The 27,124-nt window shown below is 47.5% G+C and overlaps 1 protein-coding gene and 2 non-coding genes across 5 annotated transcripts in view; all 3 read left to right on the top strand.

Moving 5' to 3' along the window:
• Window positions 1-26,851, top strand: part of ATG16L1 (autophagy related 16 like 1) — a 37,020-nt gene extending 10,169 nt beyond the window's left edge. Inside the window, exons 6-19 of one of the 3 annotated variants that reach the window (XM_073877028.1) lie at window positions 4,908-4,973; window positions 7,328-7,414; window positions 8,072-8,128; window positions 8,343-8,390; window positions 9,021-9,123; window positions 12,478-12,583; window positions 16,256-16,326; window positions 17,062-17,133; window positions 22,058-22,178; window positions 22,451-22,556; window positions 23,786-23,935; window positions 24,080-24,127; window positions 24,419-24,520; window positions 25,281-26,851. In XM_073877028.1, the coding sequence (XP_073733129.1) occupies window positions 4,908-4,973; window positions 7,328-7,414; window positions 8,072-8,128; window positions 8,343-8,390; window positions 9,021-9,123; window positions 12,478-12,583; window positions 16,256-16,326; window positions 17,062-17,133; window positions 22,058-22,178; window positions 22,451-22,556; window positions 23,786-23,935; window positions 24,080-24,127; window positions 24,419-24,520; window positions 25,281-25,374 (1,231 nt within the window). In that variant the 3' untranslated portion in view covers window positions 25,375-26,851. The remainder of the gene's footprint in view (window positions 1-4,907; window positions 4,974-7,327; window positions 7,415-8,071; window positions 8,129-8,342; window positions 8,391-9,020; window positions 9,124-12,477; window positions 12,584-16,255; window positions 16,327-17,061; window positions 17,134-22,057; window positions 22,179-22,450; window positions 22,557-23,785; window positions 23,936-24,079; window positions 24,128-24,418; window positions 24,521-25,280) is intronic. The other 2 variants (XM_025889324.2, XM_025889334.2) reach the window with 2 other exon arrangements.
• LOC112808021 (small Cajal body-specific RNA 6) lies at window positions 10,011-10,286 on the top strand. Its single transcript, XR_003204244.1, has one exon.
• Window positions 21,305-21,531, top strand: LOC112808028 (small Cajal body-specific RNA 6). The gene has a single exon (XR_003204245.1).
• Window positions 26,852-27,124: the final 273 nt, after the last annotated feature.

Below are 27,124 nucleotides of genomic sequence, written 5' to 3'. Positions count from 1 at the left end.
GGGGACAGCTGGCCAGAAAACACTAATAAAATCAGAAATCGCAGTGGTGCATGTAAAAGATTTGCGTTTATAAGACAGTTTTACAGCTGAGCAGAGGATTACCTTCCAAAAGGGCTTTGACCCATACAATTTTTGCCAGTGAATTCTTTTCAGTGTTTCGAAGAAAAGCTAATTCTTGAACAATAGAAGGTCAATCAGAGGGGTGCCTGGGTGGCTCAGTCGTTAAGCGTCTGCCTTCAGCTCAGGTCATGATCCCAGGGTCCTGGGATCGAGCCCCACATCGGGCTCCCTGCTCCGCGGGGAGGCCTGCTTCTCCCTCTCCCACTCTCCTTGCTTGTGTTCCCTCTCTCACTGTGTCTCTCTCTGTCAAATAAATAAATAAAAATCTTAAAAGGTCAATCAAAATTAGAAAAAGATTGGAATTTCCCCCATCCCTAGTTTTATAAAACCACCCACACCCATACCAAGGCTCTTGGTAGTATAACAAGAAGACTACAGTCTAATCTCACGAAATATAGATGTGAAATTCCTAAGATTCACTGGTACCTTTTTTTTTTTTAAAGAGAGTGTGTACATGCACAAGGGGTGGGGTGAGGGGGAGCAGAGGAAGAGAGAAAAATCTCACGCTCCACACCCAGTGCAGAGACTGATACTGAGCTCCATCCCACGACCCCGAAATCATAACGTGAGCCGAAATCAAGAGTCAGATGCTTAACTGAGTGAGCCACCCAGGTGCCCCGGTACCTTTTTTTTTTTTTTTTTTTTAAATTCACTGCAGTCCTACTAGGATTTATCCCAGGAATTAAAAGATGGTGTATCTGGAAATCAGTTAAATCTATCACCTTGGATGATAAACTATAGAGCCACTTTAGTAGAACCCAAAAATGCCATTTGCTCAGATTCAGTTCCCAGTCCTGATAAAAACCCTTAAACTTGGAAAAAAGCTTTTAATAAAAACACCTGTCTGCAACCAACAGCTGATAGGGTTCTTAACAGGGAAGCCTTCCACCCTGGACACCAGGAGTTGGTCTTGGTGGAGGGAAATGTGTGTGTTGAAAATTCCCACCGAGAGTCCCAACATACACCCAGGAACAGAAGAAGGAAGGGCTCACTGTCTCCAGCTCTGAGCGATGTTTTGGCCATCTGACCAGGTAGGACACAGAATGCAAGGCCACTAGAAAGGGTGGGGGCTCATGTTCATCCACCTAGAAAGCCTAAGAAAATCCACCGAGAAAACCAACACTAAGTGGTCAACAGATTAGAACATACGACTTTAAAGCCGTGTCTTTAGGGTTTGAGAAGATTGTTGCAGTTAATCTAAAAGAATGAAAACAGGAGAGTCGTAAGTAATAATGATAACTAATCCTACCAAATAATATTCAAGTTGATTTGAGAATCTGTATAAAAACTGAAAACATAAGGTAGAGGTAAAAAAATGTGATTATCTGCTCTTTATTTTATGAAAAATTTCTAAATAGTATGAGTACTTTCCAAACATTAAAAATAATAGAAATAAAAAGTGGACTGTATAAAATTTTCAGATTTCTTGGGGCGCCTGGGTGGCTCAGTTGGTTAAGCAACTGCCTTCGGCTCAGGTCATGATCCTGGAGTCCCGGGATCGAGTCCCACATCGGGCTTCCTGCTCAGCAGGGAGTCTGCTTCTCCCTCTGACCCTCTGACCCTCTTCCCTCTTGTGCTTTCTATCTCTCATTCTCTCTCTCTCTGAAATAAATAAATAAAATCTTTAAAAAAAAAAAATTCAGATTTCTTAAAAGAACACAGAAATAATCGAGGACATGAGATTGTCATGTAAATACCCTAACGTGGAGCTGATAAGACAGGCGAGCCCTCTGACAGGCATGAGGTACAGGGAGTTGCTGAAAGCAGGCGTGTACACAGTCAGGGAAGCTGGCCCAGAGGGCTGTTGGGAGGAAGGGGGAAGCCCCTTCACATTGTCCATGGGAAGCCCATTCCACCACCATCTGAAGGGCACCTGGCCGTGACCTGAGAAGTGTTCCCACTTGTTGGACTTCAACCTAAGCAAGTCCTGAGACTTGGTCATGGGTATTATTTTGTGATGGCACATTACTCATAGTAGTGAAAAATAAGCAGTATCTCCCTCCGGGGAGAAATAAATTGTTATATTTTCATACAGTGCGGTTTTACAAAGTCATCTAAAAATACGTGTCTTAGGAGTACTTAGTGACCCGAGAAAATGCATATAATTAATATAACTAAAAATAAGCTAGGAAATCTTTTCATAGGATGTGATACAAAATTTGAATGAATTCGAAAGATTAAAAAGGAATTATACTGTTAATGGTGTTATTTCTTCGTGGTGAGACTGGCTTTTCTCATTTTATACTTCTCTGTATTTTCTAACTTTTTTTAAGTTTCTATCGTATTAAAAAATGAGCTTTCCCTTTTTCTGTCTTGTGTTTACTTTTTTTTTTTTTAAGATTTTATTTTTAAGCAATCTCTGCACCCAACATGGGGCTCAAACTCACAACCCCAGGATCGAGAGTCACGTGCTCTACGGACCGAGCCAGCCAGGCGCCCCTCATGTTTAAGTAAAATAGCTTGGCCTATGCAGTGGAGTCCTTAGGCAGCTTAAAGGCAGTGAACTCACCAGGGTCACCTGGAAGTCAGTGCAGTGTGTTGAACACCTGCCAAGGGAGAAGCAGGCAGGCATGTGGTTAAGCTAAGGAAGGGTCCTTGGTCATCACAGCGGACAGGAGAATAATACAGACTTCCTATTGAACATGGGGTGCAAGGCATATTACATGTTTGCCCTTGTTCCTTCCTTTGTAATGTTTTCCTAGGGATTTGCCCCTGGGTGTAGTCTCATCTGATTGTGTAGGCGGAGCCTGAGGTTTCTTCACTTTGCTCCCACTTTACTCCTTAGAAGCTTTCCCTCCTCCCTGCCGATCCCCAGGTTAGATGTTCTCCTAGTAGCCTTTGTTTACCTGAGTGGTAGCATGGTACATTTCATGTTTTGAAGCAGCTGTTCATGTTCTGCCTCCCTCTCTAGGCTGAGGTGTATGTCTTCACAGTCACAGTGGCTGATGTATTGGATGCCCTCGGGGAATATTTGAACTATTAAAGCAGGTGCTTGCTTTTTGGCTATTTTAATGAAGGAGGAGCTGCAGGTGCTTTGTCCTGCCTGTGACCCTAGGTCTATCCTTTAGCCCTCCCTTACAGCAGGTGCCTTTCCAGGAGAGGAGTTGTTACATGCCCCACACTGAGATTCTGGTTTTCCCTCAAAGGTAGTTCATGGGTCATCTATTTCAGCTAAGAAAAAATTATTAAGCTCTGTCATTTGTTCTGTAAAACTTAGTTTTCATCTTCTAGTTATAAAATTAAGAGTGTAGCGCGTAGGTGACACACGTCGGTTAAGTGTCTGACTCTTGATTTCAGCTCAGGTCCTGATCTCAGGGTCGTGAGATTGAGCCCCACGTCGGGCTCCATGCTCAGGGGGCAGTCTGCTTGTCCCTCTCCCCCTCTGCCCCTCCTCCCACTTGTTTGTGTGTGTGCACACGTGCTCGCACTTTTTCTCCTTCAAATAAATATATAAATCTTTAAAAAAAAAATAGGGGCGCCTGGGTGGTTCAGTCAGTTATGCGTCTGCCTTCAGCTCAGATCATGATCCCAGGGTCCTGGGATTGGGCCCTGAGTTGGGCTTCCTGCTCAGTAGGAAGCCTGCTTCTCCCTCTCCTGCTGCTGCTCCCCCTCTTGTGCTGTCAAATAAATTTTTAAAAATTTAAATAAATAAAAAATAATAAAATTAGTAGGAGTATAAGCTGCGACCTCATCCCTTCCCATGATTCAGATATGCCACCTAGAGGACTTCTCCCTGTTTTGAGAATTAACACTGTGGTAGAAGCTTTACAAAAAAAATTCCGGCAGAATTCTTGATTGGGGCTTAATAGCAGTGCTAGAGTTCCGGATTAGGGGTTCTCCACATAGAGGGTGAAACCACAGTTAGAGATTAAATTGCCATGGAAGAGAAAAACGAGGCCAAGGTTAAAAATGGAGGAGATCCTGAATTTAGGACTTGGGGAGAGACAAATTATTCTGAGAAGGGGAAATAGTGGACTTGACTGTTGGGCCACATGAAAATTTGTCCACAGCCGAGGGGTGCCTGGGTGGCTCAGTCAGTTAATCAGCCACCTACTCTTGATTTTCGGCTCAGTTCATGATTGAGCCCCATGTGGGGCTCCGCGCTCAGTGGGGAGTCTGCTTGAGGTTTCTCTTACTCCCTCTCTCTCTGCCCCTCCCCCCCCAAAATAAGTAATCTTAAACAAAAAAAAATGGCCCACAGCTGAGACGTCTGTGTCCAGCGCTGGTAAGTGAAGCCATGTGCGTTTTGACAGTTCAAGAATCTCATACCTCAGTTTCCTTATCTGTAAAGTAGTGCTGAATCTCAAAGCACTGTTACAAGGATTAAATGAGTTAAACCCTGGAGATAACAATACCAATACCAAGTCAGGGACAAGTAAAATCTAAGTAAATCTTAACTGTTAACTTTTCATGCTCTTGATATGTTGGTGTCAGACTATTTGCTGCAGGAAGCTAGCTCTTGATGGTCACTAACCCTGGATAAACCTGATGCGCCTTTCTGTCCTGAGAGGCCCCGGGTCACGACGGGCAGGCTTCTTTCTTGCCAGGTCACTGCTCTCTCTAATGACATAATCCCTCTTCCGGGCTTTGCTCTGGAATCCTTTCTAACAGGGTTCCTTAACTGACATTACTGGTGTGGGTTTGGGACTTTGGTATCTTTGCCCAGGGCAGTTATTTTAGGTGCACTGACTGACTATTCAAGTGTGTTAATGAGAGCTAGTAGTTTACTGAGGGCTGAAACGCCATGCTTTGTTGAAGCAGACATAACTAGTGGCTTTCTTCAATAGGAGGCGGCAAGCCCGGCTGCAGAAAGAGCTTGCAGAAGCAGCAAAGGAACCTCTACCTGTTGAACAGTAAGTAGAGCTATTCCAATCACACCTGCTCTTAGTAATTGGATTTGCGCTTTTAAAGTGGTTTTATCGTGGTCTTATTTCTGTAAAATCGTTTTATAGATTGTAGAAAGGAAACCTAAAGATGTAGGGGAGCCACTAAACGCACTGGTTACCTCCCCAAAGGTTGCTCCAGCTTCTGCTCCTCATCGGCTTTGGCGCCCTGTGTGGATAACTTCTGCATCCTGCATGAATGACTGCCTTGCTGCTTCCCCCTTGACACCTTGATCCGTTTTCTACCCCTCGTTGGGCCTCTTGGAGTGTATCGCTGGGCTGGGGTTCTTTCTCTTGCTCTCCGTTCTTGGTGTGTGACTTTGAGTGGAGGTGTGGGCAAACCTCTAAAGCCTAACTGAAAACAGCCGTTTCTTGGAGCAAAAGGGATTGAATCTGTTTGGAACTTTCCCCGATCTGGAGTTGGGGTGGAGGATCTCCCCCAAGATCTGAAGGTTTGTGTTAAGAGTGGTGGATATTTTAATGACTGAATTCCCTTTGCTTCTAGTCCACAGTGTGTTCCTTTTCTACTGAAAAAATATTCTGGAATATAGTATTAGAATTGTGATTTACTGGGTTGTAAAACGTTTTTTGTTTTCTTACAAACAGAGGGGACTGGTTTGAATTCAGTTAGAGGAGTCATCCACCAGACAAGGTATTAATTTATAAGGAAAAAAAGGTTTTCATACCAGGACTGCTTTCGATTTAGAATATGTACATTTCTTCTATACCCTCAGATGTGGAAAATAAATCTCAGATGTATTTTCCTGACACTACAAAGTAAATAAATGATTGACCTAGAAATGACAGCTTACAAAAGCATCATTTGTCTGCCTCCCAGCTGCAGCATGAACAGATGACTGGGTGTGACACAACTTAGGTCAAGCACGCTGCCCAAGAGCTCATAGAAAGGGGCCAAGTGAAGCTGATCTGGGAGTGCCTGACTGTAAACGCCTGTTCGTCGTCTCTGTGCTTCCCAAAGAGTGGAGTTTCTGGGGCAAAGGACATTTCTATCTTTGAAGGGTTGTGATAACCAGTTGCCACATCCTGGTATTTTCTTGTGGCCCTGGGTCTTCGCACAGTTCCAAGTGTCTTCATGTCTGTCGCGTTCTGAAAGCATTTGCATAGGCTCGGCTCATGGTCGCTACTCTTGCTGTCTCTGCCGCTCTGCTGTCACCCTTGTGTGGACACGAGTGACTCCCCCAAACCGCAACCACGAAGAAAAGAAAGGCCAGCCTTGTTTTCTTTCTTCAGGCCTGCCTTTGTTCTCCCCTACATCCTGGCCTAGACGGGGGTCAGTTGCGTGGAAGCCTAAAATCAATAGCCAAGGAAAACAAATTGTCTTTGGTTTAACTTGCTTGGTGACAAGTTATATTTACATAATCCGGATAATTAATCATGGATAAATCTTGCTCTCAAGTTCTAAGGAGTCCAAACATTAGGTGATACAGGCTTGGGTTGTTACGTTTTATTACTTTACTTCTGGTTGCAACTCGGTAGGAAGTCATTAAGACCAAAATAATTACTTGCCTTCCCCCCAACCAGGAAAAAGGGGGTGGAGTGGATTCCAGAGGTGCTTTGTATCTGGCGGGATAAGGCAGGTAAACAACAGGGCATTTCTGTGGCTTGATTATTTCGCGTGAAGCATGATGTGGACTCCCCAGACGTGAGAAGCACCAAGTGTTGCAACCTAAGCATAAAATACCCAGAGTCAAAAATGAATTGTGTTGAGATTTGGCTTTCCTGTTTCTATCATTAAGGCAGTATTTAAAGCCGATGTTAATGCAGCCGTTGACTCCATCGCCCTTCCAGCGAACCGTTTTCTTACTCCCCTGGACCTCCTTGCCCTGTTGCTTCCTTGTGCTCCAGAGCCGCCCCAGCTGTCGTCTGTGCCATGCTCAGCCCGTCACGTGGGAACTGTTCTTGGCGAGCACTGTGGTCCAGTTGTTTGTGTGCAGGAGCCCTTAGCCACGAACCCGGCCTGAAGGAAAGAATCTCTGTTGACACTGGATGCATGGTTCTAGACTTAATAGATCATTCTTCCCTTGCTTTCCAAGTGGGAGCTATGTTTACACCTCAGAGGATCAGAAGATCACTTTTAAGGTTATTTTCAGCTGGAATGCTGGATTTGATATCAATAGGTTAAACGTTTCTTTTAGAGCGCGGCTGTTCCTTTTTCTCCAGAGAACCCTTGGCCATCTCTGTCACAGCCAAGTCGCGTAGGCTGCGTGTGACTAGGGAGACGGTGCTGGCCTTGGTGGAACAGATTCGCCGCAAAGCTCCTGCCGAGCAGGATCAAAGACTTAGCCTCTTGCCCTTTTTTCCAGGGATGATGACATTGAAGTCATTGTGGATGAAACCTCTGATCACACGGAGGAGACGTCTCCCGTGCGAGCCATCAGCAGAGCGACCAGGTAAGTAGCCGGCGCGGGCCAGGAAAGGAGCGCTCACGCTGCAGTCCGACAGCACGTTTGTGGCCGCGGCGAGAGCAGCTCGATGCACCCAGGCCCTTCGCTGGAGCGCCCGGCCCCTCCTGCCTGCACAGCTGTGGAGATCGTGGGCTCCTGAGTGTCCCCATCTTCCTTTGGTCACCTTGTCATGGGAAGCAAGCTCCCCTAGTGCTGCCACCACCCTGTGAGGTGTTGGCTTCCCACAAGATGGACAGTTACACCTTGTTGGGATGAGTATTTAGATCATACTGTTTACTTCGTACTTGGGTTCCAGGATTTTTTCTCTTTGCTAAATAAAGCAGGACTGAAAGGGTGGGGATTGGTTGTTAACAGCCAACACTGTTAGGTCAGACTGAATGAGTCAGGGTTTAAAGCACAGTCTCTGGGACAGTTAATTACTGCGAGGGAACCTCGTGTCTTTCACAGCTAACGAAGCTGGGTCCTCCCTCTTGCCTTCCCCCTGTTTTCTGATGGTTTGCTCCTCCGAGGGGTTTCTTCGCTGGGGTTTGGGGACTCGATGGGAAACATACTCCCAGGTACCTATTTTTGTGGACTGTTTTTATTGATGAATCATGGGCAAAACGTTTCTAAGGTTTAAACCTATCCTCCCCTCCTCTTTAGTAAGCGACTCTCGCAGCCTGCTGGAGGCCTTCTGGATTCTATCACTAATATCTTTGGGTAGGTTAGAAAACTTTCACCTTTCCTTGTTAATATGTGTGAATATTCATAAGTATTGTATATGATTTATCGCCATTTTTTAAACGTACACCAGAATTTCTGTGGCGCTGAGTGTACAGATGCTTTGACTTCAGCTTTTCACCTAGCTTCTTCCTTTTTTCCTCCGTTTTCTTTCTCTTACTCTCGCTGCGTGCTGATCTGGCCTTACCTTTAGTCTGTCCGAGTCTCCCCTTCTGGGACATCACTCTCCTGATGCTGCCAGGTGAAAAGAATACCTTCTCTCAGCCCGGCATGTGAGCGTGGCTCCTTGATGATTGTGCTCATTGCTGCTTCAGTCCCTTTGTTGGATGTGCATGTGCCTCCCAGGCCGCCGTGCATGTTCCTGGGAGCGCTGTCGGCCTCTTGAGCGGGCAACGGTTAGGTTGAGCTCTGCACAGCAGACACGCTCTCCTCCCTCTCTTCTCTGGCATGCGTTCGACTCTGCCTTGACCACACTGTACGCTGAGAATGATCGTAGCTAGGCATAGAAGTGACCTTGAAGTAGTCTTATCAAAATACAAATGAGCTCCCTTGGAGCTGGCGGTTACATTACGTTGAGAACGTTTTTGCAGCCGTTGATTGGCCGGGAAGCAGTTTTGCGGGATTGCTTTTCAGTGTTGGGTTCTGGAGTCCATGAGTTATGGACTTTGAGAGAGTAAGAGAGTAGAGCTATGTGCTGGATACCTCTCCGGGTATCGTTTGGGTGAGGATGCCTCTGGTAGGCTGAACTGTTCTGTGGTTCGAAGAGTCTAGGAGGGAGAAGAAGCTACTGTCAAAAGTTGTCTTTGAATCCCTCCTGGGCGGACAGGAAGCCTTGTGTAATCCTAATACTTTCCTTTATGTTACTTCTTAGGAGGCGCTCTGTCTCTTCCTTTCCAGTTCCCCAGGATAATGTGGATCCTCATCCCGGTTCTAGCAAAGAAGTGAGAGTGCCGACAACCGCGATGTGTGTCTTCGTAAGTGCGGTTGGACCCCACCTGCCACCAAGCTTTGTGTCGTAACCGAGCCAGACAGTTCAAGGATCCGTTCTCTACCGCAGCTAGCTTTCTACTATTTTATTTAGAGCAGTAGCAAGCTTTTACACCTGTTGGCTGTGGCTGATGGAAGGGATTGATACGTTTTGCTTAGGGACAGAATTTATTACAAACATTCTCTAATACAGGACTGGCTGAGAGAGAATCGCTAGCATGAGAAGATGGGACAAGGGGGAAGGAACCAGGGCTGGTGAGAAGTTACAGTAATTTATGTCATTGTTGTCACTGGTTGGCTCCAATCTAGAGTGAGACTCTAGTCAGTAGTCGGTTTTAGAAGGTGGGTAAGGGCAGCTGTTTGCTCCGTGAATTATACCCATATCTGTGTGACTTCCCTTCGTTAGGAGCACAAGGTTGGAAGCAGGAGACAGTCCTGGGCAGAGGCCACTGTGATGCTGGGCTGTCAGCTGGAGTTCAGAGCTGCGTGCTAATAAAAAAGAATAAGCAGGTCCCAGCTGGGGGGACTGAGCAGAAATGGATTCAGGCTGGGGAAATGTGGGGGTACCTGACTCGGGGCGGGGGATGGAGAGGCAGAGCCCAGATAGCTGGGCTGACTCGTGGATTACATGGGGTGAGTTAGAGGAGCCAGCTTTCAGGGGAAAAAAAGACTCACTGTAAAAATGGGAGGGAATTTATATGGGGAAGGCTTACAGTTCCAGGCATAAGGAGGAATCGAGTAGAGATTTCCACCCAGTGAACCGGCTGAGTGATTTAACCACCTCGTATGTCACAAAGAGAGTCTCCCTCTGGATGAGGAGTTGGACTGGGGACCATTAAGGCCCCTTTCTATTGCACTCCTGTGAGTCCCTGGAGGTCAGTGATGATTGGTAAAAGGTCTGATTGCACTTAATGTCACAGTCCCTTCTTTGCCCTCAACTCCCAGCAGCCCATTGTTTTTTCCTGTCACATTTAAGTCATGTGTATGGGGATAATGGAGCAGCTGATAATTTGGGATTCTGTCAGCGTGTGTTTCTGAGAGGATACAGTTCACAGCTGACAAGTATCCAACAGAACCAGCTATGCAGGAGCTTGAAGAGCGGCAGTCATGGGTGTGATGGTGCATGATCTCAAGTTTTCAATCTGAGACCTCTTAAGTAGAAAGATATTAAAAAAAAAAAAAAAAAGGAAGGGAATCACATGGAGGCAAAAAGGTTCGTCACCTGTCTGATAGCTTTTCAGCAGTGGGACACGAGGGCTGCGTCAGGATCAGATCACCAGGCAAAATAAAGTGATGCTTATGTCCCAGTCAGTTAATAATCATGCTTTCAATAATATTTCAGGCATCTTTTTCAGTCCCAAGCAAATGTGACAGTAAGATTTTGTTTTCCCAAAAATGATGTTTTAGGCAAGTGATTGATGACCTGTTGGGTTTTTTTTTTTTTTTAAGATTTTATTTATTTGACAGAGAGGGACACAGCGAGAGAGGGAACACAAGCAGGGGGGAGTGGGAGAGGGAGAAGCAGGCTTCCCTCGGAGCCGGGAGCCTGATGCAGGGCTCGATCCCGGGACCCTGGGATCATGACCCGAGCCGAAGGCAGACGCTTAACGACTGAGCCACCCAGGCGCCCCGCTGATGACCTGTTTAATAGTCTAATATTTGTAATCCACATTTTCCGCAGTCTTTTTTTTTTTTCCTTTTATGGAAATTTTCCAACATTTGTGTGATAGGGAGTAAAAGAACTTTCAGGTCCCATCATCCATCATCCTGCCAGGCAGCCCCAGTTAGCTACGTCTGCCAGTTTTATTCTCTCTGCCCCACACACTTTTGCCAGAGCAATTTAAAGCAAATCCCAGACATTGTAGTTCATAAAGATTTCAGCATCCGTAGTCTGTCTTTCTTTCTTTCTTTTTTTTTTTTAAAGATTTATTTATTTTAGAGAGGGTGGGAGGGGCGGAGGGAGAGAGTGAGTTCCAAGCAGACTCCCTGCTGAACACAGAGCCCGATGCGGGGCTCAGTTGGACGCCCAACCAACTGAGCCACCCAGGCGCCCCCATAGTCCTTTAAGAGAGGTTTTAGTGACATCTTCTGGTATTCTTTTCTCCCATTCTAGGAGGGAATGCTTTTTACTCCATTTCCCTTCCCATCTTGAACACAAAAAAAGATGCCGTCTTTTCAGATTGTTCTAGTTTGGATGCCATTCTCAAAAATTTCCCTGCGAAGGGGTACCTGGGTGGCTCAGTCGATTAAGATTTCAGGTCATCGTCTCGGGGTCATGAGATCGAGCTTTGTGTCAAGTTCCGCACTCAGTGGGGAGTCTGCTTGGGATTCTCTCCCTTCCCCTCTGTACCTTCCCTGTGTGCGCTCGCTCTCCAAAATAATTAAACTTTTAGAGAAAAAAAGTTTCCCTGTGAAGAATTTATTTTTTTTTTTTAAGATTTTATTTATTTGACAGCACAAGCAGGGGAAGCGGGAGGGAGAGGGGGCAGCAGACTCCCGCTGAGCAGGGAGCACAATGAGGGCCTAAATCCCAGGACCCTGGGATCATGACCTAAGCCAAAGGCAGACACTTAACCAACAGCCACCCAGGCATTCTTTCCTGTGAAGAATTCAAATTCTCCCAAGTGACACCTATTTTATTAAAGGCCTATTCATGATCAGGCACAGTCCTAGGTCACACAGCTTGGTGGAAGTCCTTTTCTATAGATGAGCAAGTGAGCTGAGACTTCGGAAAGTTAAGAAACTTGGCAAAAGTGACCCTACTAGTACACACTAGTGCCGTGTTGTTTGCAGAACTGAATAGAATCCCACTGTAACACTGATGTGTAGTAGCAGGACTGTATCTGCTCGTTATTAGGACTCCATATGAGTATACTCACATTAGGAAAGCCCATAAAGACTTTATCATGAGAAGCCATGCTGTACTTTGACTACCTAGTTTAGCATGTAGCATTAACATAATCTGGACCAAAAGAGAGGCAGTTAATCAGAGGCTTACTTTTAAGCTATTAAGATCATAGAAGAATATAGACTGAAATTTCATTTTTCTTAAGAAATAAAATTAATGCAAAGAGAAACTTTAGGCAGTCTACACGGATTTTGAATACTCTTTAAGAAGGTTGCAGTGTATTTAAGTAAGTGGAACTGTAACTATAAGAATAAAATGGTAACAATCTTAGGAGACCCTGGGCTAGGAATCCAAGTTAGTTTATGAGCGGATCTCCTTCATCTCTGAATGAGTGTCTAAAACCTTTGGTTAGGCATCCAGAGTGTTCATTTGTACTGGGCTTCCTCTCGGGAATGACGGTGATTGGGGTTGAAGCAGGGTGCTTGTCTTGCAGGATGCTCACGATGGGGAAGTCAATGCTGTGCAGTTCAGTCCGGGCTCCCGGCTGCTGGCCACAGGAGGCATGGATCGGAGAGTTAAGCTTTGGGAAGTGTTTGGAGGTGAGACCCCAGAGTGCAAAGAGCCTGCATTGGTGACATCTGGTTGACCTTGCTTTCAAGCAATGTGTAAATCATTCACCTTCTTCAGATATCCTGTATTTTGTGTAAGGAATTATCTGACCAAAGCCTTATCACCATCTCATATGCTATAGCTGAGTGGATATTTGCTCGGAGTTTTAAAGTAGTGACTAGAAAATGCTGTTAAGTTATGGATTCGTTAGTGTTTATGTTTTCTCAGGTATAATTAGAACATCTTCCAAGGTAATACTGGTTTTAGAAGCAAAATAAAAAGTGTTAAAGTCATAGACTTTAGAATTAAACTATACATTGAGCTGAGGTGTGTGCATTTAATAACACCAATGGCTTTGGCCTAGGGAAAAAGATTGAGGTCATATCTAAGCTTGAGAATAAAAAGAGGGGTGTATCTTTCAGGCAAAATGTATTCAACAAGCCGCTTATCATCAAGGGCCAGAAGATCAAGACCTTGTTTCAGAAGTGGCTTCAGAGTACTCAGATGGGAAGCATTAAAACAGGAAATGGGACTTAATGCATCTCTTAGAATTCTGAAGGTGGGGATAGCTCAGTTTCAGCATTTTGAGATTTAGTTAAATCTCATGGTTTTTTTTTTATTAAAGCAAGGTCAAGGAATAAGGCTGAAGATTTTAATAAGAACCGATTTGTCAACTTTCCATAGTTGTAGCACTTACATGCCCACTGTCCAACAAGAAGTAGATCCAGCAGGCCTCTGTCTGTGTTATTTCCCCCTGATCCTCCCCACAGCCCCGTGCAGTTTGAAAGGTGGGTATCGCCCCTACTTGACAAGATGAAAACTCAAGAGACACTACTGATTTGCATAGTTGATTTACATGGCTGGTAACTGATTAGGGTGGCACGGGGGTGGCAGAACCGGGACCTGAACTGGGTCTTCTGACTGCAAAGCCCTTCCCACTGTGGTCTCCCCTGAGCTATAGAGCGGCTGAAGAAGCATGTGGGTGACTACTTTTGGTGTGTTTAGAGCAAGAGCAATCTATTGATCCCTTTGGTTATAATAGCTTACCAATAAAGCATCAAATTTGTCTGCCCTGGCCTTTTTTTTTTTTTTTTTTTTCTTCTGGGAAGTGACTCCATAGTTAAATCCCTGGCAGATACAGGTAGTTGAAGCCCCTGAAAATTTGTGCCGTTTTACCCAGAAACACCTTATGAATGATAATTGTGAAAATCACGGTAATACAATAATAAAGCCATATCATAATAATAGTTTTATGAGATTTGGGTTTTTAAAATCTAAGCAGATCATCTGTTTTGATTATGTTTTGTGATTAAATAAAAATAACTAGAAATACTTTTTACTTCCTGGTAGTAAAAGCGCTTGTAAGAAAATTAGAACCAGCCTTTAGTAACAGTGTTACATTTTTGCTGCTGTGAAAAGGAAGTAAATGGAAATTAATATTGGCATAATTTGTGTCAATAAAATGAGAAATTTCTACTGGGTCTGCAGAAATAACATAGAATGTTTGGCAGCACTTTATATAGTTTTGGGGACCAAATATCAGTTATGGCCTAATTATAAGGCATTTCTTCTGCAAATCACTTATTCAGTCAGCAGGTTTTTTCTCGTTGGCTAATATTTACTGAATCTTGGAAGAGACTACACAGGCCTTTTATGAAATAGTTTGGGGGTCCTGTTTTATACCCTTTTAAAGTATCAGAAGAACGGCATTTTCTGCCCAGTAGGAGCATCTTTCCTTGCTCTATCAAAATTTTGCAGAAGCTCCATTGGGATGTTGACATACCTTCCCTTGGTGTCCTCTAGATAAAGAGCTTTGGAAAGGATTTTTTTTTTTTTTTGATGGTTTGAAATCAGCCTCTTATGTAGAATAGTATTTGTTGGTCATTTTTACATTTTGGCAATGTGTTAACTGCCAGAGAAATAGACCGATATCTTGGGCATAAGCCAAAGCGGTATTTCTTAGAATTTACAGCAATATTTTTGTAAAGATCTAATCTAAAGACCTTAATTAATTAGTGGATATTGGCCTCTTCTGACTTTTGAAAACCTAATGAAGGCTAGGGTCCAAGAAAAGGCATTAAATGTGCTATACAGGCATTTTGCAAATAAATTCAGAGGGTGGGCTTCATCAACCAGTTTAATAATCCTGACCCTAAATGTATTTGACAGCTCCAAACGAGTATTCATAATTATTATCAGAAGTATTGAGTAAGAGAAAAGGCTCTTCTCTGAAATGTTTCCAATTTTGTGCTCTCTTTGAGATTTATTTATTTTATAGAGGGGGGGGGCGCCTGAGTGGCTCAGTCAAGTGTCTGCCTTCGGCTCAGGTCATGATCCCGGGGTTCTGGGATCAAGCCCCACATCGGGCTCCCTGCTCAGCGGGAAGCCTGCTTCTCCCTCTCCCTCTGTCTGCCACTCCCCCTGCTTGTGCTCTCTCTCTCTCTCTCTCAAATAAAAAAAAAATTTTTTTTAAAGATTTATTTATTTTAAAGAGAGAGGGAGAGAGAATCTCCAGCAGACTCTGCTCTGAGCATGGAGCCTGATGTGGGGCTTTATCTCAAGACCCTGAGATCATGACCTGAGCGAAGTCAAGAGTCGGACACTCAGCCAACAGACACCCAGGCGCCTCATTCCCTTTTATGAATTTGATTTGGATGGTTCCCTAATTGTTTTCTGATCTTGTCATCCTTAAGGTACCTTTATTTATTTATTTTTTTTTTTTAAGATTTTATTTATTAGAGAGAATGAGAGAGAGCACAGGAGAGGGGGGAGGGTCAGAGGGAGAAGCAGACTCCCTGACGAGCAGGGAGCCCGATGCGGGACTCGATCCCGGGACTCCAGGATCATGACCTGAGCCGGAGGCAGTCGCTTAACCAACTGAGCCACCCAGGCGCCCCTTCAGGTACCCTTTAGAAAGAGACTTAATCACATCATTTTGAGACTTGTACTCTTGTCAGTTTGTGCCTACCTACATCATTAAAGTTCCCTCATGGGTGGCCAGAGATATCTGAGGGCAGGACCCAGGAGCCTGTGCTGGGTCTGTTGGTGAGGGAGGTTGTGGGGAGGGGAGTGCTGGCAGCCAGTTGGATTACCAGAATCTTCGGTTCTCGGAGACAGGAGAAGTGTACAAATTCCAGAAACTCCAGACTAGCTTTACTGGCATTCTAAGGACTAGCCAGTTACACATAACTAAAAAAAAAAAAAACTTTTCAGACCCTAATGAGAATTAACACATAGATTCTGAAAAATTTTAGTAGTCAGGTTCTATAGAAGTAATTGTCAAATCGATACAAATGGTAATCAAACCCAAAGGTGTATTTATCTGAATTACTGAGAAATTGCAGGACTAAAACTCAGTCTCTAGACGGATTGACCTGTCTTTTTGTAAAGCGAATTGGTGATTCTAAAGTTCTTGGAAAGAACAGTGGAGCGCCTGCGCAGTGCTGGGCCCTGCGTCGGCGTACACACGCGCGGCCCCTCCCGCTGACCGGCTGCCTACTCTTGTCTCACTGCTGCGTTTGCCCCACTGCTCTGAGATGCTGCCTCAGTGCCGGATGGCTGCTCTTTGTAGCCTCTGATCGGCTGCCGCCGTGTTTCGGGTGCCCCGTCCTAACGCCGGTGTTGGCCTTACTTTCCTTTTTCTCCTCTCTTTCTCTCTCCAGATAAATGTGAGTTCAAGGGCTCCCTGTCTGGCAGTAACGCGGGAATTACAAGCATCGAATTTGACAGCGCCGTGAGTATCCCGTGCCTGTGGAAATGGGAGCACTTAGAGGTGCTTAGAAACCATTTAAGACATCCAGTTCTTGAAATTTAAAAATTACTCAAGACGATTTCCCTGCTGTTCTCGATCTTAAGTCCCATCAGTGTTAGGTCAGGATGCAGGTAGATTATAAATTCTGTGCTGGCTGTGACCGTATTGAAGTCTGGGTGGGGGAGGCAGGTCTGCGGTGCCCCGGCCGGTCAGTGCCTCTGCAGACTTGCTAAAGGCCCCGGCTGAAGCCCCGGCGGTGCAGGGGGAGGGGAAGGGGTCTATCTAGGTGCCTGAGAGATGGGCGGATCTCAGGGAGGGTAGTTTTGGGAGGTTGCGGGAGGAGAGAGGCCGGTGCCTCTGGGCTCTGCAGCTTGGACCGTGTGTAGAGAATTGGTATTTGCCATTGCTGAAGGGGGTGGAGGGGGTGGCTTATGAACTCAAGAGGACAAGTTCCGGTTTGAGCTGGAGAGTCTGCAACATTCCAGCAGGATGGCGGGATTGAGCAAGTTCGGGAGCAAAGTGTGGATTTACCGCAGTTGGTGGGTTGACAGGATACTGGGGTAACAGTTGGTGTTCACATCAGGTATGCAGCTTTTGAGCATCTAGTAAACCTTTCTGGACTTAGTTCTTAGGGAATTTGTATTGTGTGGACTGAAATCCTCTATTTCGTCTAAAATTTGTCTCTCCTCCACCCCCCTCTCTCCCTTATTTCCATAGGGCTCTTACCTCTTAGCAGCTTCAAATGATTTTGCAAGTCGAATCTGGACTGTGGATGATTATCGGTTACGGGTAAGACCCAGTTAAGGAAGTTAGTATAATCTCCGAACTTCGTGAGGTTCTCAAGGCACAAAATGTAGGAAATGGCAGGTTGATGAATTAGGAGGATCCTGTTTTCCTGAAAATCATACTTGATTCCCCCTGCCCTTCCCTTTCCCCCTTGGGAGAATTTGTGTTTCTGTGTTACATTCCTCCTTTGTCTAAGATTTAGTTTCAAAATACTTGCACGAGGAAGCCATCACATTTCACATGAAAGACTCAGGGTGTTCCTGTTCCTAAGAACTAGGTACTTGGGGCAGGTGTCCATTTTAGCAGAACTTCAGCAATCCCAGCATTGTCGTAGAGGTTGTTGTATCTCCGAGTTAGGTCTCCAAGACTAATAACGAGCTGACAGAGTAAAGCTGCAAGGAGGACATAGGAGTACGTGAGGATGCACCCAGGATGGCGAGAACTACAACTGTTGACACAAGGTGGGAGCAGGTTGGAGGGAAAAGGGGAAGGTCGGGGTCACGTGAAGGAATTTGCATGCGAACCCAAAGTTGTTGAGAAGTCGCTTGGCCTCCACAGCAAAGACCAAAACTTGGTGGTTATAGCATTTTGGTTCTAGTGAAAAACAAATAGCTTAATTTGGAGACACGTTTTTTTCCCTTAAGCCTGAAGCGGTTCTCACATGAGCTCATTAAGCAGAGGCTGTTGAAAGATAAGAGGGAGGCTGAGCTCTCTACGAAGAAAAAAGTTTGACCCGAGCTTTTGTACGTCAACCCGCACGAGGCATGGCGTTGAGAGCCTCCTCAAGGTAAATCTGCAGAGAGGCGGGGAGCTGCAGCACAATGGTCCGTTGCCAGTGGTCAGATTTGATGATGCCGGGATGCGGCTAGAAGAATCTTTAGAAATGCACAGTTAACCGATCACACAGGCTCTCCATCTTCTTGAAGGAGCTGTAGGGAACGTGACCGGTGTTAGATGCCAGTCACTGCCTCACAGGTGGTGGTGATCCTTCATTCTGAGTTGGAAGAAGATCCGGGGCTACACATGCAAAGTGTGGGGCGTGAAGCTGACACGGGTTACGTTCCCTTGTGAATGCTGAAGAGCCCGCTTTGTATTCTTGTCTGAATGGAGGAACAGGGCGGTGGGCCGCCGGGCCCCCGTGGGCGGGGCTGGACCCTCTGCGGAAGCATAGTCATGTCTGTTCCCACACTTGAACAAGTTTTCGGTTGCAGCCCTCTACTTCTGCACCCTCAACAGGGCCGAGCCTTCAGCCCGTTCTCGCGGTGGCGTCATAATCCGCCGTGGGCTGGGCTGTGCTCTCTTAACCGCTGATCACTTCCTGGTCACCTGTGACAGCGTTGGATACGTCTGCGGTCGTCAGTTTGCCTGAAGGAAAAGGGACTTTTCTTGAGTGGCTCCTAGGTGTCAGACCCAGTACTGAGGTCCTGTATGTACCCGACTGCTTTTTTCATCCCCAGGGGAACAAGGTGAGGTAGGTTATGGGGAAACCAAGGCTCAGAGAAGCCCACAAAATTGCCTCAGGAACCACAGCTACCAGATGGGAATGGGGACTGGGCCCCGTGCTCGTCTCTGCTTGACCTGGACTATTCTAGCACGTCTAGAGACTGAGGTACAGCAGGACTGTCTCACCGGGAAGAAGGACGTACAGTCTTCCTTTCATTCTAGGCCCTTGGAGGAAAAAAGCAAGCGGTTGAGGGGTCAGCCAGTTGTGCAGGATGATATTTTTCATTGGTAAAAGAGTTGTATTCAGGTGGGCATCAGCCCTTGGAAATAAGGGGACCTGGGGGTGGGAGCCAGACCTGGAAGACAGAGATCATAATGTTGGGAAACTTTTTTCAAGTGAGCTAGTTTGCAAAGGTGGGCCGAGTTTCACGGGAGAGGGTGCTCAGGGTGCTGGAGCACCAGGCTTCAGCTGGGGTTGCTGACGGGTTGGAGGCTGGTGCCAGGACGGTAGCCTCCTTAGCTGGGCTAGCTGGCTCTGAGGTCATCTGGCTCGCTCTCCGTGTATGTGTGATGAAGATCAGGAGGCCTTCGTAAACATCTTCTCTGTGCCCAGAGACATGGAACTCTTACGGGGTTCAGGAGAAATAGGCTCCCTCTTGTAGGAGGCTCTGGCTTCTACTTAAACCCTAGTTAACAGAGGGTGTTGGAAGACACGGGGGTCCATGTTCTGAAATTCAGGATCCAAGCCCTTAGTTTTTATGATAAGGGAATGGTGTTGGGAGAGGCCAGAATGCAGGCAGCAGCTGGCAGAGTCCTGGCTTTAAAATCCTTGTAGTAAAGGTGTCCTAGAAACAGCCTGGTATTTACAGAGGACTCCCTTGAATAGCAGGTGTTTTAGACTCCCTTAAATATCCAGAAGGTCCTTGGAAAATTGCCTAGCTGCTCTCTAAAATGTGACTTGAGGAATGGGGTTGAACAGCCCACCTTGTTCACTTCTCTAATGTTGACATGGAAGAGTAACCGCAGTGACGGGACTGGCTTTCAGATGGCGGTTTGTGCTTCAGAAACCTCACCGAGTTCTGCATTTTTCTGGGGTCCGTCGACTGGTTGGTGCTCATGGTGGTTGCCTGCATGGTGGGTGGCCCTCGGGTCTGCCCTGAGGCACGGGGTGGGGGGTGCCTGGCAGGGCCCTGGAGAAGAGAGGTGCAAGCTGCTCTTGACGTCTGAACCCGCTGCCCCATCTCTTAGGAGCCGCTGTTTGAAAAAGGAAGATAAAACCTGAAAAATAAATTGAATATTGAAAAGAAATACCAGAAACACCGAGTGGATAAAAATTTCACATAAATCTGATGCGCTTAAGATAAGGACTTTGTAAATTACGGAAAGAAGCCTGGAGGAGGCTGCATTCCATACCTTTGAGGGCGTGGAGCTGGACCCCATCAGCTGGATTTCCTCCAAGGACGAGATTCGCAGAAGGCCAGACTTTTTTAAAAAGCAAACTGACACACATATGAAGAGCCAGGAAATAACGATATCCCTTTCCTCTCTTTCATCAGTCCAGCAGTTTTACTCTGGGAAACGGGCCTGGAGAAGGCTACGTGCCTGTAGCTGTTCTGTAGCATTGTTTGTGCTCCTGAGATGTAAAGTGACCTGGGTGTCCGCTGGGCACAGAAATTTCCATGAAACTGTAATTGCCACTTGAAGATCATTGAACTATCAGAGTAACCATGAAGGCTCTTAGCGGGCGCAGGAAGGAAGAGCGTTAATGCTCCCAGCAGTGGGCCTTGTGCACCGGTCACCTTGTTTGGTCCTTTTACCGAAAGAGCGGGAGGAGGCGGTTTGTCTTTCACAGATGTTCGAGCCCTGGCTGTTCAAAACCGGAGCATTGTGACCCCAGAGCCGGAGCATCTTCAGCTGTCACGTGGAAAACTACTTCGAGCAGTGGATAAATTTTTAGGAGTATTTTCACATGAGGGCAGTGCAAGCATTAACTCACAAAAACGAGTGTGCTCCCAAGCCTGTTTGTGAGCAGTGTCTCTTCCTCCGGAGTTTGCCAACTGGGATTTTACTTCTGTAGGAAGAAAGAAAGCAGTGAATGTACCCAAAACTTTGATTTCTTTGATGAAGTAGTTCTTTTCTCCAAACTTAATTTACATAGCATGAGGAGTACCCTTCCCAAGTGATCCGTACAGTTTGGCTGGCCTGTGCTGAGTGGAATCCTTACTCCCGTGTTGTGTTGAATGTAAGCCTTGTTGCTGGAGTTTTCGGGATCTTACGAGAAGGATCCGTGGGAGGTTTTTACACAGCCACAGCACAGCTGCCCCTTGGCTGGCAGCAAGTATATGATGTACGTTCCAGTTTCGGAGAGGTTTAAACGTGGGAGAAACGAGTCTTCGAATGTGTACCAGCTTCTCCCTTCGGAAGTGGGGGGACGGGTGGGCCCGGGTTTTCTGTCCCTGTGCTGAGGTGGCATGGCTCCACTGAGCAGGGAGGGAAGATTGGTTTCAAAAATTCTCACGCTGAACATCTTACACAAAACAGATCTCCTCTTTGGGAGTCAGTGTGGAAACCCTGTAAGTAAGCTGGCAGTTGTAGTGCGTATATCAAAGCTTTTAAAGGCTTATTTATTTATTGGTTGGTTGGCTCATTAAAAAGAAAACAAACCTCAGTGAAGGCCTTCTGAGCCTTTGAGATTTTGCACCGAGAAGCATGTTGACCCGTGCTGAAAAGCATTCTATGAGGAGTAGTGAAAGGTCTGACTCCCAGGGTCCCCTCCCTGCACCCTTGGCATCCCCTTGGGCTCCAGTACTGCCGAGTCGGGCAGAAGGGGGGCGGTGCTGGGTGGTGCCCCAGTGCTGTGCTCCTTGGCTAGCACCCCACAGTCACCAGCCCCGGGGGTTTGACTGTTGGGAGTGCGCAGCTCTTTGTGGTTATGGTCTGACGTTTCAAGCTGAGACCTCTGATTGAAAAAACCCCCAGGGGTTTTAATTGTTTATTTAAAGAGTCCTGATGTTCCCTTTTGTAAATTATGCCTGCAGGGAACCTGTCTGTTCTGACTGTAAATAGGGCCTGGATTTTCAGAGGCACTGGGTAAAAATCCAGGCTTTTAAAAAATTCTGTAATTTGATACAATCCAGACTTACAAAGAAGGTTGCAAGAACACTACAGACTGGGGGTATCTGTAACAGAGTTTATTTCAAAAAGGTCCTCCAACTGCCCATCCCTTTTTTTGAGGAGAGAGGCACTTGAACTTGGCACTAGTGGTGTTGGATTTTTTGTTGTTATTTGTGCTGGGAGATTTATGTGCTGCTTCTTGATTCCTCACCTCTGGGCCACACCGAAAGACAGGCTTTCTGGACGTCTAGTCGAGCCACATATCCTTTTGTCTGAATATTCCTGACCATATCTCCAGGTGTTTGGAGAAGCTAGCTCTTCCAGCATGGTGCGCCCCCACGGCTTACCCTGGCTGTGTTCTCTCCCCTAGCACACCCTCACGGGACACAGCGGCAAAGTGCTGTCTGCCAAGTTCCTGCTGGACAATGCGCGGATTGTTTCCGGAAGTCATGACCGGACCCTCAAGCTCTGGGATCTACGCAGCAAAGTCTGTGAGGAAATCCAGTCTCTCTGTCTGTGTGTATGATTAGACGTTAACCGCAAGGTGTTTGTTGCCACATGAAAGCCTATGCCTGGCGTGATACCGTTTGAATTGCAAGTCCGGTTTCATACTCAGAGTGGCGTTGAGGTTGTGCCGGCTTTCTGTGTTTGAGATTGTGTTTAAATAAGGAGCGCTGGTTACTCAGGGCCAGGGGGAATCGATGCTCCCTGCACAGCCCCGGAGTGGCCTCTGCTCGGTTACTAATGTTCGCTCTTCTTTCAGGCATAAAGACCGTGTTTGCAGGATCCAGCTGCAACGATATCGTTTGCACAGAGCAGTGTGTCATGAGTGGACATTTCGACAAGAAGATTCGTTTCTGGGACATCCGGTATACTACCCCAGAGCATGGTGGGGGAGGCAGATGAGAGGGTCTTCCCGTGGCAGAGCTCTGATGAGGTTTTGTATATAGAGTGTGCTTTTTAAGATCCCGGAAGTGGCGGAAATGAGCCCCAGTCCACATTTATCTCAGTACTTTGACATTCTTTACCCTGAGGTAGACTGTCTCGTTCAGCAATCACTTACGAGCACGCTCTCTGTGCTTTCGAGGCACTTTGCCAGCTGCTAGGTAAACGAAGGGACAGCTAGGTAGTCTGCAGTGTCGCAGGGAAGACTGATAAGGCAGGTCTACAAGGTGTTCTGAAGTAGAGCCAGGCACCTTGGCCCAAGGACATGAGAGAATGCCTGTCGGGATGAGTCTTAGGAAGTGAGTGGGCCTGACAGACTTTCCAGGCAGCACAGCTTGGTAGGTAAGGTTGGGCCCTGAGCAGACAGGACTAGCCAGTGGTGGGTTGGGATCAGATGACCTTTTGTAAGTGACTTACTCCCATAAGCTGTTGGGTGTTTAACAAAGGACCGCTCGGCATGAGTGCATAGAGGTGCTGGTGGTGTTCAGACGGTGTCCTGGGAGCGGAAGACCTCATCCAGCAGTAAAGGGGAGGGGAGGGGAACGGATTTGAGGGAGCATTTGCACATGGTGGATGAGGAAGGGGAGAACTGAAGCCAGACCGGGTACTGACTTGCCTAGGGCGGGGACTCTGCCCTGGAGTCCATCTCCACACCTGGAATCCCCCAGCTGCACTTGGGGGGGCCCTGGAGCCGAACTTCGTAAGGCAGGAGCCTGCGAGAGGCCCCACGTTTGTCCGTGTACAGTACAGCCTCCCAGACCCCCCGGAGCAAGTTTATGGGCCCTTGGCCACGTGGACACATCATCACCGGAGGAGTACTGAATGGGTAGTAGACCTGCTTAGCTCGTGCTGAGCCGGAGGTCTGATTGGCAGTTACTGTAGCATTCCCTAAGCGGGCGAGGAAATTAATTCTTCCCCAACTCCGAGTCCTGGTAATTAAACTATTACTATAGCATGTAGTGAGAGAAAAATAAAAGCAGCCCCTGAGGTGATTTCTGTAAGGTTGGGCCACGTTCACTGTCCTTCAAGAGTAAGGCTTTCCAGTCCAGTTACCTTCTTTCCCTCTCTCCGTGGAGCAAGGCGTCCTGGGCAACGTGGGGAAGTTCTGACGCTTCCATGTTCCGTCTTCTCAGACTTCCCATCACTTTCGTAGATCGGAGAGCATCGTCCGGGAGATGGAGCTGCTGGGGAAGATTACTGCCCTGGACTTAAACCCGGAGAGGACAGAACTCCTCAGCTGCTCTCGTGATGACCTGCTGAAGATCATCGATCTGCGAATCAATGCCGTCAGACAGACGTTTAGGTAGCTGAAGACGTGCGGGTTTTGGTTTTATTTGACTCTTGCTGTTTTTCTGGGGGTCGCATGAACACTGGAGGCCCTGACCCTGCTCTTTCAAGCCCCGAGTGTTGTGAGCTCTCGGGGTAATGGTGCTGTTGTTGGTTTCAGCGCGCCTGGGTTCAAATGCGGCTCTGATTGGACCAGAGTTGTGTTCAGGTGAGTAGCGATGCTCCTCCTGCCCCGCCCACCCCCAGCCTGGTGCATCCCAGAGGGGCACATGTCCACTGTCTCACCCCTGAGGGAGTGTCCAGGAGTGACCTGGAAGCTCAGCACCAGGGCTCACTGTCTCCTTCCTTGCTGATGTTCCTGAGAGCTGTTGGAGAGCTTCTAGGGAAGCTACAGAAGGGCAGCCTCCTTTCCTAGTTGTCGCTCTGCCCGCCCAGCGCTTCTCCCACGGGATGCTGAATCGGGGGTGGGCGGTTGACACTTTCTGGTCTTGTTCCACAGCCCTGATGGTGGTTATGTGGCAGCGGGCTCGGCTGAGGGCTCTCTCTACATCTGGAGCGTACTCTCGGGGAAGGTGGAGAAGGTCCTTTCCAAGCAGCATGGGTAAGGGGAACCCTGATGATAGCCCCCCTGAGGTTGTGTGGAGGTTCTGTGCCTTCATCCTGGGGATCCTGCCCCTTTGGGCATGAACTGAATCAGCCCCAGGAGGACGGTGTGCGCTCGCTGGCTCCGCTGTGAGCAAGGTCAGTGGGGAGAGGCCGGGGCCGTTCGTGCTTAGTGATGCCGACAGGCTGTCCAATTAGAGCCCTTCGAGTAGTGGCTGCTGGAGAAAGGTTAGGGAAGCGTCCTGTCTCTGATTATCTAGCGCCTCCTCTCCCTCTTTCCTCTCTGCTTCTCCTTCTCCCTTTGGAGAGTCTGGTTGTAAACATAGATTTTTTCATAGACTCTTTTTCAGTCCTCCCCCAGGCTCCTGTTTTGCTTAGCTTTGCTCTCTCCACCCAAGCTCAACTGCTAGTTGGAACAGAGACGGGGCTTTCCTCCAGAACCACCTCTCCCTGCTCCCAGGGGCTGTAGCCATTTGCCCACTCCTCAGTTGGTCCCCCGAGGCTCTTGTCGGAGGGTGGGAGCTATTGCCTTAGGGTAGACTTGGTACGACCTGACTCCTTTCATTCCTAAACTGCTTCCTGAAGTACAGTGCAGGTTCCTTTGAGTTCTTGTGCTCAATCCCAAGGGCCTGCCCGTGAGGGGCAGCAGTCCTGGTGAGCAAGCCGGGCGTTGGAGAAAGCTTTGCTCCCTGAATGTCAGGGGGCCTGGCATTCAGTTCACTCAGATCTCACAGATGTTTTGACCTCTCCCTTTGAAGCTCGTCCATCAATGCAGTGGCGTGGTCCCCCTCTGGCTCCCACGTCGTCAGTGTGGACAAAGGAAGTAAAGCTGTGCTATGGTCGGAGTATTGATGGCACCCCCGAGAGCGAGAGAGAGAGAGGGGAGGAGCTGAAGCCAGCGAAGCACACGAGCCCCTGCGGTTCTGTCCTGCACGTGGTGTGTTGGGTGCAGCTTCGACCTCCAGAGACGAGCTGGAGCCGCGTGGTGCCATGACCTGCCTTTGAACAGGATTTCTGAGGATTTTAGCTGAGGTCTCTCACGGCCTGAAAGAATAACACTGAAAAAATCTGGCCCTGCAGTCACTTAGCAGAGGTTCAGGTTCTTGCCTTGCCTTGATTCGGGTGGGAAACACTACTGGCTCTGATCTTCCATACCTCAGCGAAGGGAGCGCGGGCACCTGCTGGCTTCCTCACTGGCCGGCAGGGCCAGGAACGCCCCACGCGCGCGTGCGGCTGTCGGTTCTCCCTCCGTGCTTTCTCCCGTCCTTCCAGAGTCGGTTCTGGCCCAATGCATGTCCTGTCACCTTGGGATGGTTTTCCTGGTGAACTCACTTGAATCATTGGATTAACAGAAACCCAAACAGGATCACCCCTGCCCTCAGCCCATAGGGACTGCCCTGATTTCTGAGGAGGTGACAGGACCGTGGTCCTCCCTGCTGGTCTCTTGTCATTATTACGAGGCTCTTACTCTGATCTCATCTGATTACTGTTGGAATTTCCTTAGATCTCCTAAACCGTTCTTAGAAAGCAGCTGTTGTTCAAAGCTTCGGGCTTCCTTTCTCCCTAACGATGCTACACACCTATTTCTTGGTCGAGAAGTAAATCTCAGTTTGGTTACAAAATACTTTTTGGAGATAGGAGAGGAAGTGCAGAAACCTTGCAGGTAAGCGGGCATGCTGCAGGAGTAGAGTGGCTCCCTGCGGCCATCTCTAGACTCCCCGAAAGTGGGCTGGGCGCACGCCACCTTTTTCCCCCGTGTGCCTCGGTGACAGTCACTGGTGACAAGGGATTGGAAGCCTCGAATGTATTAGCCTGGAGCCAGCGGTTCCGGGTCACTGCCCCTCTGCCAAGCCTACGTGCAATACCCCCTTGGTGCTTTAGTTCGAGAAGCCCATTCCAAGAAGCATGGGAACGTCATCTTTTAAGTTTCAGGAGTTCTGATTGAGGCCAGGGAAAAACTGGCTTGTGGCTTTTTTTTTTTTTTTTTTTAACATTTATCTTTACCGTTTTACCTGTGTATCATTCTAGTTCCTGAGTGACTGAAACACCAATACTTTCATCACTTTTTAATTGCACTTTATTTTTTTCCTTCCACACTTGTTCTCTGGACAGCTGTGGGTATGAGTGCTGGAGCTGGGTGAGGAGGGGCGCCGTGTCCCCCCCCCCCTGGTTCCCCGGCCCTCCCCCCACCCCCCTTCCAGCTTCCTGCTCCAAGAGCTCAAGGGGAGGTGGAATTCACAGACCAGGGCGCATCTTTTATTTATTTAATTATGTTGCCCAACAGAACTTGATTGTAAATTAAAAAGAAATCTGTTATATACTTTTCAAAGTCTGTCTCTTGGTGGTTATTGTATGGTCCTCTGTCCTTCAGAGAAAAAGCTGTTTCTTTTATCTGTTTTCGTGGTATTCATTCATTTGTAAATCACAACTGTTATTTTCCTGGGGTCTCTCCTCATCGGTCATCATTTAAGCCGCCGCCATCACCGCCTGTAAAGCATTCCAGTTTCACACTGCGTGTAGGTCTTAACACAGCAGAGGGCCTCGTGGATCTCCGCGTCTGTCCTGTGAGCGCCCAGCGAACTCCCGAGACTCCTACTGTCCG

Source organism: Callorhinus ursinus, unplaced genomic scaffold (assembly GCF_003265705.2).
Source record: "Callorhinus ursinus isolate GAN/ISIS: 27379988/994484 unplaced genomic scaffold, GSC_fseal_2.0 scaffold2, whole genome shotgun sequence".
NCBI lineage: Eukaryota > Metazoa > Chordata > Mammalia > Carnivora > Otariidae > Callorhinus > Callorhinus ursinus.
Note: the sequence above shows the minus strand (reverse complement) of the source record. Positions and strands in the feature narration are given on the sequence as shown.